The 16,471-nt window shown below is 43.9% G+C and overlaps 1 protein-coding gene across 1 annotated transcript in view; it reads left to right on the top strand.

Moving 5' to 3' along the window:
- NEK5 (NIMA related kinase 5) overlaps nucleotides 1–16,471 on the top strand; it is a 99,213-nt gene that overhangs the window by 59,044 nt on the left and 23,698 nt on the right. Inside the window, 5 exon segments of the mRNA XM_089304204.1 lie at nucleotides 421–501; nucleotides 721–789; nucleotides 3,668–3,791; nucleotides 10,521–10,652; nucleotides 13,286–13,423. Of these exon segments, the coding sequence (XP_089160330.1) occupies nucleotides 421–501; nucleotides 721–789; nucleotides 3,668–3,791; nucleotides 10,521–10,652; nucleotides 13,286–13,423 (544 nt within the window).

The raw sequence follows: 16,471 nt of genomic DNA, 5'->3' as shown, positions 1-16,471 counted from the left end.
TAGTATATACTGTTGATCTTCTGTATATAAAGATAATTGAAAATGAATCTTGATGAAGAATGGGATGGGAGAGGGAGTGGAAGATGGGATGGTTGTGGGTTGGAGAGAGGTTATGGGGGGAAAAGCTGCTATAATCCAAAAGTTGTACCTTTGAAATTTTTATTTATTAAATAAAAGTTTAAAAAATTCAAAAAAGAAATGCTGGTGTTAAATGTATTAATACAAGTTCATGGATACTGTGTCCATCTTTTTGTGAAGTTGTTATTACTTTCCTTTACAAAGTCATGTTCCTATTTCAAATCAATCATCAGATTCAACAGAAATCAAATCTTGGAGATACAGAGTATTGTGAATTCAACAGTTTTGAAAATCTACTTATTTGATCAAATGATAGAATTATGTTTTGCTCTAAACTTTCAGGATATGGCAAGAGACTTCAAACAAGATAAGCTTCAGAACATGAAGGAAACTAACATTCCAGAACAGAAATATAAAGCTAAGGTAATCTGAACTTCCAGTTCCATGTGTGAAAGTTGGCTGGCGCTTCCCACCTTGCACTCTGGATTACCTCCATGACTTTCTCCCCTTGTATTTTATGGAATGGCCCTGTTTTGCAATGTTAGGTTGTTGATTTAAAGTATGTGTAATGTCAAATGAAATTGACTTAGGAAGTTGTAATTTTGAGGTTTTACTGAATTGCTTTTTCTTGCTTTCTTCTAGAGAGCAGTAAAATTTGAAATTAATTTAGACAAATGTGTTTCTGATGAAACAGTCCCTCAGGAGGAAGAGGTAGGCCATTAAATATGCATTTCTTTTAGTGTGAGAAAATGAGTATATCTGGGGCCAGCGTTGTGGCATAGTAGGTTAACCCACTGCTGGCATCCCATATGGGTACTGGTTTGAGCCCCTGCTGCTCCACTTCTGATCCAGCTCCCTGTGCCTGAGAAAGCAGTGGAAGATAGCCCAACTACTTTGCACCTGCCACCCACATGGGAGACATGGAAGGAGCTTGGGGCTCCTGGCTTTGGCTTGGCACAGCCTCCACTGTTGTGGCCATTAGGGCAGTGAACCAACAGATGGAAGATCTCTCTCTGTCTCTTCCTCTCTCTCTGTAACTCTTTCTTTCAAATAAATAAAAATAAATCTAAGAAAGAAAAAAAAGAAAATGAGTATATCTTAATATGCATGTTTCATGAAATTGTTACACAGGCTGTAGAGTCTGGTGTGTTCAGATACATCTTCCAAATGCTTTTTTATCCTCTTAACCTCTTTTTAAAAATAAGGTTATTTCTTTATGTGGATTATCCCATTTAAATTTTTTTCTTTTATTAAGGAACTATTTCCCTCATAATAGCAACTTTTTGTCATAGCCAAATTAAAATAGAAGATGATACACAGTCAACATCTAATATACTAACGTAAAAAAAAATGAGCAGGTATCCTAACAAGATGCACATTTATTTTACATCTGCATTAGTTATTGGTAACTCTGTACAAGTCTAAGTAAATCTCAGTTTTGCATCTGGCCTGTCCTTGCCACTGCAATAAATACATGAATATAGTAATACTTGATCTTGACATATTTTATCCCATTCTTTATCAGATCCTCTAACAAAATATCAAAACTAACTTATTTTTCCTATTTTATCTGTTCTGTATTCACCTTTTTAAAAAGTATGAAAAATCACACTTGATAATTTTTTCTTTTTTTGTTCTTGATTAGCTTAAAATTTTAAAGAAGCCTATTTATTTATTTGAGAAACAAAGAGAAGGAAAGAGAGACAGAGTTCCATCCAGTGGTTCACTCCCTAGATGACCACAATAGCCAGTACTGGTCCAAAATCAAGAGCTGGGAACTCAATGAGGGTTTCCTATGTGCGTGGCAAGAACCCAGTTGCTTGAGCCATCACTGATACGGGGTCTGCATTATCAGAAGGCTGGAGTCAGAAGCCTGAGCACCAGGCACTGGCTATTGGTTTTTCAACACTTGGCAAAATGCCCACTGCCCTCGCTTAAAACCATTTTATGTTATCATTTATTTTTACAAGCATTTTGCTACATAAAGACTCCAGGAGAGTTGTGATAGTTAGTACTCACTGCTGATCAACACTTCGGCCTCTCAGTGAGCTATACAAACTGTGGGATCAGAGCAGATCAGGGCTGGGGACGTGTCTCTGGGCACATCCACAGAGCTTCTGTAAAGTTGGCCTGCTGGAATAAAATAATGGAATCTAAAATACTCTAATTTCCAGGATGTTTATCCTTTCTTATTCTATGCACTGATAGGCTTGGAAAATAATTCCCGTGTTAGTATTGATTACAGAGAGTATCAAGAGCAGTTTTAGGGACCTGGTTAAGAACATTGCTTACTTAAAGCCGGGTGTGGATGAGAAAATCTTGAGAGTTAAGAACTTAAGTTGAATAATATTGAAGGCAGAAAGACTGGATAAAATTAAGACCCTAAGACCATGCTTATCATTGTTGACAAGAAGAAAACATCCCATGTCTCTCTCATTTCAGCACAGACCCAGTTTTAAAACTATAGATTTACCTGTTTAATAAAAATATATTGGGGCAAGTATTTCCCACAGTAGTTAAGTTGCCACTTGGGATGTCTGCATCCCATATCAGAGGGCCAGGGTTTGAGTCCTAGCTTCACTCTCCATTCCAGCTTCCTGCTAAGTGCACTCTGAGAGGCAGCAGGTGAAGGCTCAAGTAGATGGATTCCTGCCACCCACATGAAAGACCTGGATTGAGTTCTGGGCTCCAGGCTTCCTTGCGACTCAGTCCTGGCTGTCGCAGGCATTTAGTGAGTGAACCAGTGAATGAGAGCTTTCTCTCTCTCTCTCTCTCTCTCTCTCTCTCTCTGCCTTTCTTTCTTCAAAGATTTATTTATTTGTTTGAAAAGCAGAGTTATAGAGAGGCAGGGAGAGAGAGAGAGAGGCAGGCAGAGCTGCTTTCATCTGAAGCCAGGGCCGTCTTCCACTGCTTTCTCAGGCCGTAGCAGAGAGCTGGATCAGAAGTGGAGCAGGGGCCAGCACTGCAGCGCAGTAGGTTAATCCTCTGCCTGCGGCACTGGCATCCCATAAGGGCACCGGTTCTAGTCCTGGATGTTCCTCTTCCCATCCAGCTCACTGGTACGGCCTGGGAAAGCAGTAGAAGATGGCCCAAGTCCTTGGGCCCCTGCACTCGTGTGGGAGACCTGGAAGAAGCTCCTGGCTTCTGGCTCTTTGGATTGGCTCAGCTCCAGCCGTTTGTGGCCATTTGGGGAGTGAACCAGCAGATGGAAGACCTCTCTCTCTGTCTCTCCCTCTCACTATCTGTAATTCTACCTCTTAAATAAATAAATAAAATCTTGAAAAAAAAAAGTGTGGCAGCTGGGTGGGACTCAAACCTGCACCCATATGAGACGCCTGCACTGCAGCCAGAGGCTTTACCCACTGCACTACAGTGCTGGCCCCTGACTTTCAAATAAATTAAAGAAATAAAATTTTTTTAAGTTTGTGGAAATGGGATAAAAGATAAGTTTTTAAAAAAATGGTTTTTTGAAAGAAACATGTTGAATATTTATATCATGCTAATTAGTATTACTAGGGACATAAAATATTTTTAAACATCCCCCCCTAAAATATGGCTTATTTCTCATGAAACCCTGGAATTGCTTTAGGCAGTGGATTTAAATGAAACTTTGACCTTTGAGGACGGCATGAAGTTTAAGGAATATTTGCCGGTAAAGGAGCATGAAGAGCACACAGACAGAGCATTTGAAAATCTCTGCTGCGCAGAAGCAGGTACGTGTCTCTCAAAAGCTTCAGCTGAGAAGGAAATGCCTTAACAGCGACCCTTCTCAAAGGCTCTACACTTTCATCCCACGTGGCTCCCCTTCTGCCCCGAGACTGTCTGCTTCTCCTCTCCAAGCCTTCGAAGTTTCACTGTCTCCCTCCCACGCCTCCCGCGCCTCCGAGCTGCTCCTCCCTGATTGTTCTTCTGCTGGGAAGCACCACAGATGGGTGCCATGGGCATCTGAAATTCAGCATGTGTGAAGTCGACCTTCCTAGCTCCCCCTTCCCAGGGACCAAAAGGTTTGGTCAAGGCCATCACTAGGGTGCACACCCAGGGCGGTTTCTACCCACGATCTCTGAAGCCTTCCTCCTACTGCCGCTAGTTCAGGGTGCTGTCATCTCTTAGCGCTGTGGCTGGCCCAGAAGAGCCTGGGCCCTGGAGACAGACAGGACTCGGAATTTCATCCTGTGACCGTATTTCTTCAGCGCAGTGAACCTCGGTCTCAGGAGCAGGGAGTGAGTGAGTAGCAGTGACAATAGAAACTCCACAGGATTTCTGTGAGGGTTGAAGTGAAATTTGATAGACCCCCTGACCTGAATTAGATGCCTAGTAAGTGCTATTCCCTAACTCTCCTTTTGGCTTCTTCTCGCCTTCATTCTCTAAATGGTTGCCAAAATCATTTGTCATATTACTACCCTGTTCAGGTTTTTAAAATTTTTTAATTTATTAAATTTATTTAAAAGAGACTCTTGACAAAGGTTTACTAGAAATAATCTGAACGACCAGGAAAATACAGTCAACACTATTGAAATGCTGTCAAAGTCATTCTAGGACATAGGTTTATTCAGCACAGTGAAGCCTCTTAGATTCTGTCACTGATGCAAAATTGACTGCTTATTACTTTCCTAAACGTGCAACAGTTTAATTAACAATATTCAGTCACCTCTGTTCTTTCCTGAATATTTAACATTTAAAAATGCCAATCAAAGGGGCCAGCCCCTGTCAGCATCGCATATGGGTGCTGATTGAGTCCCGGCTGCTCCACTTCAGGAGGATGGCTCCTGCAGATCCAGAAGAAGCTCCTGGCTCCTGGCTTCAGATTGGCCCAGCAGCCAACTGGGGAGTGAACCAGCAGATGGAAGATCTCTCTCTCTCTCTCTCTCTCTCTCTGCCTTTTAAATAAACAAAGAAATATTTTTTTAAAAAATTTTAAAAAACGAATGCAGCTTCTCTTTAAATGTTTCCTACAAATACATTTCACTGTTTTCATCGCATGATGGTATATTTTAAGATATTTTATTTTATTCACAAGTTAAACAGCAACACACCCTTAGGTGTCCCTTTTCAGGGATGGACCCTGAAAGGCTCACAGTGCAAACAGTGCAGGAACCCGTGACTGACATTCTGAAATGTGAAACAGATCAAATGCTTAGAGGGTTCACCCAGAATCTCTTTGAAGCTGATGGGCATGGAACACAGCATGTGTTGTCCTCCTGCTGATGACGTCAGATGGGACTCCCAGTGTTTCCAGACTCACTTTGGCACCTCGTTTGGGCTCTGTGTTTTCTTTTCCAGTTTCATGAGTGACACAGACATGATTCACATCCCTGAAGTGTTCATTATAGTGAAGGGTGTGACCTGTCAAAACTTGTCCGGGATTCTCAAATCCAAAACCACCTGTCTTATATCCAAAACTTTGAGGGGTCATTCACCAGCAAGCTGACTACACAAGCTGACCAAGGAAAGCAAACTTGCTGTTGTTTTGCCAGGGTCATTAAAATTTTTTTTTCATTTTGTTTATTTGATGTGTTCTTTGGGAGCGCATATACTAAAATTTGTTTATTTGAAAGACCGAGTGACATGGAGACAAAAAGAGATCCTCTGTCCACTGGCTCACTCTCAAATGCCCACAACAGGCAGGCCTGGGCCAATCCAAAGCCAAGAACCAGATTCCAGGAACTCCATGAGGATCTCCCACAAGATGGTAGGGACCCAAGTACTGGAGCCACCTCCTGCAGCCTCTCAGGGTGCACTTCAGTAGGATGCTAGAACGAAAGTGGACCAGCCAGGACTCAAACGAGGCACTCTAGTATGGGATGTAGGTGTTCCAAGCAATGTCTTAACCACAGTGCCAAATACCCACCCTTGACAGTGTCGATTATATCTTCAACAATCAAGACAGTTTTCTCAGCTAAAGTTGAGAATCATCTCTACCAATTACTTTGATGTCCCCTGGTGACTGGTCATTACAGTAACTCTTCAGTCTGAACGAATCTACAGTCGTAAGAATAGATCTATGGCTGTTTCTATTGAGTGGTTTAATGTGATTCAGCAGTCAGTAAAGAATTCATAGCTCCCCTGAGCGTGCAGAAGCAGTACAATGTGATGGCCTCCCATCTCCTTCATCATGTCTCAAACTTCTCAGTCCTGTCCATAATTAATTCATGAATTATACCCTTTGCCTCATTTCCATCTGGAAATGTCTTTATTCAATTCAGTGGCAACTTAGTTGCCATAGAGTGTGCTTGGTGATAAGAAGTGCAAAGATGAATGAAAACTGGGGACTGCTTGCATTATCACAGAAATGTCCAAGCAAAGGAAACAGGGACAAAATGTATTGCAAACCTGAAATGCTCATCACTGTTGGGGTTTGAGCTGACTGGAGAGGCAGGGGGATCCCTACTGCTCAATGATGGGGCATGCCTGGAGTGTGGGCTTTATCCATATTGATGATGGCGTCAGTGAGTAGGAATTGAATCATATTTGTGACTGAGAAGGAACATACTGGCTACAGATTGCAGGATGGCTTGGAGAAGCAAAACTGGTGGTAGAATAGTTCAGGTGGAAACAGTAGGTGTACACGCCAGAAAAATGTGAAAATAGACATGAGTATGAGAAAGAGGGAGAGAAGGGACTTGTGGATATGCCCAGTTTTCCCTTTTTTTTTTTAAGATTTGTTTACTTATTTGAAAGTCAGAGTTACACAGAGAGAGAAGGAGAGGCAGAGAGAGAGAGAGGGAGGTCTTCCATCTGCTGGTTCACTCCAATTGACCGCAGTGGCTGGAGCTGTGCCAATCTGAAGCCAGCAGCCAGAAGCTTCTTCCAGGTCTCCCAGGTGGATTCAGGGGCCCAAGGACTTGGGCTATTTTCCACTGCTTTCCCAAGCCATAGCAGAGAGCTGGATCAAAAGTGGAGCAGCTGGGACTCGAACCAGTGCTCATATAGGATGCAGGCACTGCCAGCAGCAGCTTTACCCGCTATGTCACAGTGCTGGCCTGTTCCTTTTTTAAAAAAATAAATTGTATTTATTTAGTTGAGAGACAGGTAGAGGGAGAGCTCCCATCCATTGGTTCACTCCCCAAACGCCTGCAATAGCAGGGCCTAGGCCAGGACGAAAGCCAGGACCTGGAAACACAATCGGGATCTCCCATGTGGTGGCAGGGACTGCACTACTTGAGTTATCACTGCAGCCTCCCAGGATCTGCCTTAGCAAGAAGCTGGAGTCAGGAGTGGAGCAGGTGTGGAACCCAGGTACTCTGCTATGGATGCAAGTGTCTCTACTGACATCTTAACCACTAAGCTAAATGTCTGCCTCCTCCCCCAGTTTTCTAATTCACGTTCATGAAGCTGTCACCAACCAAATGTGTATCATGTAGATAGAGGTCAGTAGAGATCTTTTTGTGATCTAAATTCGGAACACATGGAGGTTTAGATGTTTATGAGCATTAGCTGGAGATGTTTGGAAGGTGCCAGCCATATGGGACTGAGGGCCTACGCAAATCATGGCTAAAGATATAGTATGGAGGTCCCTGGCATATATGCGGTATTTAAAACTTGTTGATGACCAAAAATGCCTAGGCAGAGAGGACCAGAATGAGAAGGAAACGGAGCTTAAGACCAAGCCGTAGCACTCTTTAGACAAACACTGGGAGACCCAGATGAAAGTCTTGGCTCCTGGCTTTGGCAAAGGCTGTTGCAGCCCTTGGGGAGTAACCAGTTGATGGAAGATTCTCTCTCTCTCTCTCTGTTTCTTTCTCTCTTTCTCTCTTTTTCTCTCTTTTCATAAAATAACTATTTTGTTTATTTTAATGTATTTGACACATAGACAAAGATACAGAGATATTCCATCTGTTAGTTCATTCCTGAAATGGCCACAAAAGCCAGGTCTGGCCAGATCTGTGCCAGGAGCCTGGAACTCAATCTAGGTCTCCTACCTGGGTAGCTAGGCCTGAAGTACTTAATCCATCTCCCGTTGCCTTCCAGGGTGTGTTAACAGGGAGCTGGATCAGAAGCAGAGCATATGGGACTGGAACGAGTGCTTATAAGGGAGGCTGGTGTTGCATATGGTGGCTTAACCCATGGTGCCACAATGTGGATTCACTTTGGATTAAACTTTACAAGAATTGTACAGGGAATATGATGAAAATTAAAGCTTTCTGAGATATTTAAAGATCACATGAATGAATGGAGGGAAACAACAGTGCTATATATTAGAAATATTCTTTTCAAATAAATACACAAATTTATGTCAATTTCAGTAAAAATCACAACTGGATTTTTTCCCTAGTATGGGGAGAATCTTGTATTTTCTTTCTGAACTAGCCAAGAATTGTAAAAAATAAGTGTAGTGAAGGACACTTATCATTTCAAATATCAAAATTATTATAAAATTATACTATATTCAAACAATATGATAGGAGGACAAGATTGAATAAATGAGTGAGAAAATGAATTTAGTGACAGTCATTGTGATGCAAAAAGTTTAAGCTGCTGATTGGCATGCCTGTATATTGGAGAGCCAGGTGTTGAGTCCCACCTCTCCTTCTGATTCAACTTCCTGTGATGCACACCCAGGGAGGCAGCAGGTAACAGTGCAAGTACTTGGGTCCCTGCCACCTAAGTGAGAGACTCACAGGGATTTGCTGGCTCCTGGCTTTGCATGCATTTGGGGAGTGAACCAGCTAATGAAAGATAGCTCTCACTGTGCTGCCCTCTCTCCCTGCCTTTACCACCCCTGTGACTCTGCCTCTCAAGTATTTTGAAAGCAAGAGACAGCTTAGAAACAAACCCATGGTGTGGCCATGTGGAGTGAGCGCCTGGCACAGCAGTTAAGCCACAGGTGTGGTGCCTGCATCCTATCTCTGAGTCCCTGGGTTCAATTCCTGGCTCTGTCTCCCTATTACGTCTTCCTGCTAACACACACACCAGCAGCCAGTGGTGATGGCTCAGGTAGTTGGTTCCCAGTTGTCCACGTGGAACTCCTGAACTGAGTTCCCAGATCCTGACTTCAGCCTGCCACAACCTTGACCCTTGCTTGTTTTGGTGGGTAAACCAGCAGGTGGAAGTTCTTTCTCTCCCAAATGAAATTAAATGATAATAATAGTAATAATTTAGCAGATGCTAAAAGTGACATTTTAAGTCTGTGGGGAAAGAAGGGATTATTCAGATAAATACTGCTGGGTCAGCTGGTTAACAATTGGGGATAATTGTGAAATGAGACCCTCATAATATGATAGAACAAAACAAATTTCAAACACACAAATTGTTTATATGTAAAAAAGTCATAGGTTAGAAAATGATATGAAAGAAAATATAAAAAACCTTTATAAAGCAGGAAAGAACTAGCTACTCAAAATACATTGAAAAAAATCACAGAGCAAATTAGTAATGGATTCAACTTGATACTAACCTTTAGAAGTGTTTTCTTTTCTTTTCTTTTCTTTCCTTTTGACAGGCAGAGTTAGACAGTGAGAGAGAGACAGAGAGAGAGGTCTTCCTTCCATTGGTTCACCCCCCAAATGGCCACTACGGCCGGAACGATGCCGATCCAAAGCCAGGAGCCAGGTGCTTCCTCCTGGTCTCCCATGTGGGTGCAGAGCCCAAGCACTTGGGCCATCCTCCGCTGCCTTCCCGGGCCACAGCAGAGAGCTGGACTGGAAGAGGAGCAACTGGGACAGAACTGGCGCCCCAACCGGGACTAGAACCTGGGGTGCTGGCACCACAGATGGAGGATTAGCCTAGTGAGCCGCAGCACTGGCCTAGAAGCATTTTCAATAATTTATCTAGGGTGAATAATCACAAATGCCTACAAAAATTTAGCTATAATGTGTTCATTATAGTACTTATAATAGAGGAAAGATATAAGCAATCTAAAAATCCAGCACAAAAGAATTAAAACAGAAATACTGTGCTTGCTTTAAAATGATTACGGTGTGGCAGGTTAAGCCACTGCTTGGATGTCCGCAGCCTATATCACAGTGTTGGTTTTAGTTCTGGCTACTCTGCTTCGCATCCAGCTTTCTGCTAATGCTCCTGGGAAGGCAGTGCATGATGGCCCAGGTACTTGGGCCCCTGCCACTCACGTGGGAGACCCAGATGGAGTTCCTAGTTCCTGGCTTCAGCCTGACCCAGCTTCTGCTGATGAGGGCATTTGGGAAGTGAACCACCAAATGGAAGATATGTCTCCCTTTCTCCCTCTCTCTTTCTCTGTTACTCTGCCTTTCAAATAAATGAGTGGATGAAAGAATGAATGAATAAATAAATAAATCTTTTAAAAACAGTGAAGTTAGCCTTAAGCCTATGCGTAATTTCAATCTTATAAGCTAAGATCTGTGTTAGAACGAGGGTGGTGTTGAATACCAGCTGATAGACTGCCTCCAGGTTCCTAAGAACTGTTTGGTGTCGTTAGTCATACTTTTGGCTGCTTTTGAATTCACAAGTTCTTTTCTGATACCCAGGGCTTTCCTCTCGGGAGGCCATTGCTGCTGAAAACAGGAGGCAGTGGGATGCCAGAGCACCTCAGACTCTGTTGCAAATGATGGCAGCGGTTGACATCACCTCCACCTGCTCTACAGTGCCTGCTGGTGATGGTGAGTCTGTGACCAGTTAGCACCAGTTCTCAGCAAGGGAAGATCAGGGTCCTGGTGGCCGTGTTGTTATTGCTCATCCTAATGTGATAGCTCCCGTACCATAGTACAAGACTTATAGATTTTATATCAAACACCTTTCTTTTTTTTTTCTTTTTAAAGATTTTTATTTATTTATTTGAGAGGTAGAGTTACTGAAAGAGGAGGAGACAGAAAATTCTTCCATCCACTGGTTCACTCCCCAAATGGCCATAATGGCTGGAGCTGAGCCAAACTGAAGCCAGGAACCAAGAGTCTCAGCTGGGTCTCCCACATGTGTGTTAGGGACACAAGTACTTGGACATCTTCCAGTGCTTTCCCAGACTATGAGCAGAGAGCTGGGTTGGAAGAGGCACAGCCAGGACACAAACCAGTGCCCATATGGGATGCTGGTGCCACAGGCAGAGGCTTAGCCTACTGCGTCACAGCACCGGCCCCTCAGGTTAAGCCACTGCTTTCAAACACACAGTTTTGGTTTTTTCTCTATCCCTAGAGAGACTTAGCTGCTAATGTAAGACAAGTGACCACCCCTGCCAAGACAACATAAAGGAGGAAAAATCCAGAGTGCCACTTTTCTCAAAGTGAGGAAGAACACACACAGAAGAGCAGCGAACCTGATGGGCCCTCCAGTTTGGTTGCAATTTCATGGAGGGTCGTTCTTTCACCTGTAAAATTGGAATTAAAAGAATAGCTATCCCTATGAGAATAGTGTGCAGATACACATAAAATTGCTTTTGAAGCCAGCATGCCATTTAAAAGTTAGGAGTGTTCAGCAAATAAAAATTTTTTAACCTGAATTCACTCATGTACATTTGAAACTCTAGCATAGTCCCTCCTTCAGAGAGCCTCACAGCTGCCTCCAGCTGTTACTGCACAGGAGGCGAAGATGCTGATCACTTACGTCCTTCCTGTGTTCTTCATCACATGCCACTGGGGAGGGCTAAAGTGGAGACCTGGGCTGTAAGTTGAAATTTGTTTAAAAGATGTATTTTATTTTACTTGGGAGTCAGAATCAGAGAGAAAGAGAGAGAGAGAGAGAGTGCTCCTCCATCTGCTGGTTCACTCCCCAGATGGTCACAATTGCTGGGGTGGGGCTGGGCCAGGCCAAGGCCAGGAACCAGAAGCCAGGAGTTTCTTCTTGGTCTCCCATGTGGGTGGCAGGGGCCCAAGCACTTGCACCATCTTCCACTTCTTTCCTAGGCTATTAGCAGGGAACTGGATCGGAAGTGGAGCAGCTGGAACTCAAACCAGCACCCATATGGGAAACCAGCATCACAGGCAGCAGCTTTATCCACTACTCCACAATGCCTGTTCCTGAAATATTTAAGTAGATCACAAAATCAGTAATTTTAAGTGTGCGAATTGACTCATGAGTCAAGAGGACAATTGAGGGTAAATTTAAAATAAGCAAATAGAATAGAAATTTTATCACACCAAAAAAGCCATTTTAGAAAATGAGAAATGACTCTTCTCTTTGGCTATGTGACAGTGAGACACTAAACTTTACTGTATCTCTTTTTTTTTCCTAATAAAATCAGAGGTTAGCTGCAAGATTCTAACATTTTGTGATTTTATAAAAACTCACAGGAAGTGACTGGCATTGTGGCACACCGGGCTTCTGCAATGCCGCACCCCACATGAGCACTGGTTCAAGTCCCGGCTGCTCTGCTTCTGATCCAGTTCCCTGCTAATGCACCTGGGAGAGCAGTGCAAGATGGCCCAAACCCTTGGACCCCTGCTACCCACATGGGAGAAGTGGATGGAGTTCCAGGTGCCTGGCTTCTGCCTGGCCATTGCGGCCATTTGGGCAGTGAACCAGAGGATGGGAGGTCACTTTGACTTCCAAATAAAAAAAATAAATCCTAGAAAAATAATTCAAATGAAGAAGCATAAGAAGGCTGGTGCAGGCCGGCGCCGCGGCTCACTAGGCTAATCCTCCACCTTGTGGCGCCGGCACACCGGGTTCTAGTCCCAGTCAGGGCGCCGGATTCTGTCCCGGTTGCCCCTCTTCCAGGCCAGCTCTCTGCTATGGCCCGGGAGTGCAGTGGAGGATGGCCCAAGTGCTTGGGCCCTGCACCCCATGGGAGACCTGGAGAAGTACCTGGCTCCTGACTGCGGATCAGCACGGTGCGCCAGCCGCAGCAGCCATTGTGGGGGTGAACCAACGGTAAAAGGAAGACCTTTCTCTCTCTCTCACTGTCCACTCTGCCTGTCCAAAAAAAAAAAAGAAGGCTGGTGCTGTGGCATAGTAAGCTAAGCCTCCACCTGTGGCGCCAGCATCCCATATAGGTGCTGGTTCGTGTTCCGGCTGCTCCTCTTCCAACCCACCTTTTTACTTATGGCCTGGGAAAACAGTAGAAGATGACCAAAGTGCTTGGACCCCTGCACCTATGTGGGAGACCTGGAAGAAGCTCCTGGCTTTGGATTGGGCCAGCTCCAGCCGTTGCGGCCATTTGGGGAGTGAACCAGCAGATGGAAGAACTTTTCTCTCTGTCTCTCCCTCTCTCTGTAACTCTCTCTCTCTCTCTCGAAATAAATAAATCTTTTAAAAAACGAAGAAGCATTTTTTATTTTCAATAACCCATTTTCCTCTTTAGATGACCATGTTATTGTGATTGAAGGCATTTCAGAAAACAGAAAACAGTGGCGGCATGAAGCACCTGGAACTTTAATGAGTGTTTTGGCCTCAGCGCATCTAACAAGTAGCTCATTTTCTGCCGACGAAGGAGAATTTGGTATGTAACTTATTTTTAATAGCATAATCTGGATCTTTTTTCACAGTTATTTAGTGCTTTGGCATTTATTTTGCTATACAGTATGATATAGGAACTAATTTAAATGTTTTTCTCCAAACAGTGAATTTCCCAATACTTTGTTTTAGATAATAGATTTTCTTCTTGACTCAAAATGCCAACTGTATCATTTACTTCATCCTTAAAAAGTTGAATCCATTCCTAAGCTGTTTTTCTCCATTGATACATAATTAACATTTCCTACACTTATATCATTGGCGTTTTTAAGGATATTTATACTATAACAGTATAAATTTCTTCTGTGAAAAGATTTAAAGGATGCTACATGCTAATGAAAGAGGAACAATGAATAAACTCTACATTTTTATACTTGTTTATTTATTTTTATTTATTTGAAAGGGAGAGAGCTTTCATGCACTGGTTCACCCCCAAATGGCTACAACAGACAGGACTGGGTCAGGCAGAAGTCGAAAGCCAGGAGCTTCATCTAGGTCTCCCATGTGGGTGCAGGGACCCAAGTACTTGGACCATCTTCTGCTGCTTTCACATGCATTAGCAGAAAACTAGACTGGAAATGGAGCAGTCAAGACTCAAACCTGCACCCATATGGGATATTGGCATTGTAGACTATGGCTTAACCTGTTATGCCACAACAGTGGCTCTTAAACATTTATACTTGTATTACATAAAGGTTATTTATTTATTTATTTTGACAGGCAGAGTTAGTGAGAGAGAGACAGAGAGAAAGGTCTTCCTTTTCTGTTGGTTCACCCCCCAAGTGGCTGCTACGGCCGGTGCACTGCACCGATCCGAAGCCAGGAGCCAGGTGCTTCCTCCTGGTCTCCCATGCGGATGCAGGGCCAAAGGACCTGGGCCAGCCTCCACTGCACTCCCGGGTCACAGCAGAGAGCTGGATGGAAGAGGAGCAACTGGGACAGAATCCGGCGCCCCAACCAGGACTAGAACCCTGGGTGCCGGCGCCGCAGGCGGAGGATTAGCTTAGTGAGTTGTGGTGCTGGCCTACATAAAGGCTATTTTTACATCAGTTCACTCCTTGCAGTATAATAGCAGGCAGCATCGAGTAGTGGAATAGAGTGGATACTCAACAGAGCTGGTAGAACTTCTGACTCTGATGTTTGTAATAAGATAACCAGTCTTGTCTTTAGTTTTCCACATTTGTAAAACCAGCATTATGGTAGCACCAACCTCCAAAGATTGTTTTAAATATTAATGAGATAATGTATGTAAAATGCCTGGCAAGTTGACTAAGTTCTTAGTAAGTTATAGTTTTTAAAATAGTGGTTAGTGGTTGGGCATTTTGGAAAGTGACTAAGATGTCGCTTTGGATGCCTGCATCCCGTAAGAGAGTGCTTGAGCCTAAACCCTTGCTCTTGCTCCTTGTTCCAGCTTCCTGCTAATGCATACTCTGAACGGCAGTAGGTGATGGCCCAAGTGATTGTGTCCCTGCCACTCATGTAGGAGACCTGGGTTGGGTTTCTGGTCCCTGACTTTAGTCCAGCCCATCTCTGACTGTTGTGGGCATTCGGGGAGTGAACAGTGGAGCTGAGTTTTCTCTCTGTGTCTGTCTGTCTCTCTCTCCTCTCTCCCTCTCTGTGTATCTGCCTCTCTGCCTCTCAAATAAATAAAATATAAAATCAATTAATAAAATAGTAGCTAGGAATACTGGTTCTGATTAATGTTCCAGTGATCACCAAGCGATTTGAGGATAGTCACTTAACCTTTCTGTGCCTCAGTATTCTAATATTCATCAGTTCTGAGTTTCACTCTTCTCCCCCCCATTTTTATGTATTTTTAAAATTTTATTTATCTGAAAATAGAGATAGATATAAAGATAAAAAGATAATGATGTCTTCCATCTATTGATTCAGTTCCCAAAGTCCTGCAGCAGTTGTGGGGAGTGTCAAAGCCTGGAGCCAGAAACTCAATTTGGTTGTCCCAAAGTTGGCTGGCAGGGGCCCAACTATTGAGTTATCACCTGCTGCCTCCCTTGGATGTGCGTTTGCAGGATGTTTGAATCAGGAAAGGAACTGGAACTTGAACCCAGGCACTCCGATATGGAATATGGATATCTTAACTGTTATATCAAACACCCACCCCCAGGGCCAGCCCTGTGGAGTAGCAGGTTAAGCAGCTGCTTGCAATGCTGGTATCCCATATGGGTGCTTGTTCAATTCCTGGCTGCTCCACTTCCAATCCAACTCCCCGCTAATGTGTCTGCTAATACCCAAGTACTTAGGCTTCTGTGCCTAAGTGGGAGACCTGGAAGAAGCTCCTGGCTCCTGGCTTTGGCCTGGCCCAGCTTGGGTCATTTGGGGAGTAAACCAGCAGATGGAAGATATCTCTCTCTCTCTCTCTCTCTCTCTCTCTCCTTCTCTCTATGTAACTCTAACTCTGCCTTTCAAATGAAACAACTAACTCATTAAAAAAAGGAAAAAAAACACCACCATCCTCTTTTTTTTTTTTTTTTTTTTTGACAGGAAGAATCGACAGTGAGAGAGAGAGAGAGACAGAGAGAAAGGTGTTCCTTTTCCATTGGTTCACCCCACAATGGCCGCTGCGGCCGGTGCACCACACTGATCTGAAACCAGGAGCCAGGTGCTTCTCCTGGTCTCCCGTGGGGTGCAGGGCCCAAGTACTTGGGCCATCCTCCACTGCACTCCCTGGCCATAGCAGAGAGCTGGACAGGAAGAGGAGCGACCGGGACAGAATCCGGCGCCCCGACCAGGACTAGAACCCTGTGTGCTGCTGCCGCAGGTGGAGGATTAGCCTATTGAGCTGCAGCGCTGGCCCACGATCCTCTTTAAAAATTTTTTTTTCTCTGAGGCTGGCATTGTGGCATAGTGGATAAAGCTGTTGGCTGCAATGCCAACATCCCATATGAGTGCTGGTTCATGTCCCAGCTGTTCCACTCTAATACAGCTCCCTACTAACAGCCTGAATAAAGCAGCAGAAGATGTTTGAGTCCCTGCCACCCATGTGGGAGACCCAGCTGAAGCTCCTGGTTCCTGG

This window comes from Oryctolagus cuniculus, chromosome 9 (genome assembly GCF_051225735.1).
Source record: "Oryctolagus cuniculus isolate XC-2025 breed Fujian yellow rabbit chromosome 9, ASM5122573v1, whole genome shotgun sequence".
NCBI classification, from domain to species: Eukaryota; Metazoa; Chordata; class Mammalia; order Lagomorpha; family Leporidae; genus Oryctolagus; species Oryctolagus cuniculus.
The sequence above is the reverse complement of the archived record's forward strand: the minus strand, read 5'-3'. Positions and strand labels throughout refer to the sequence as shown.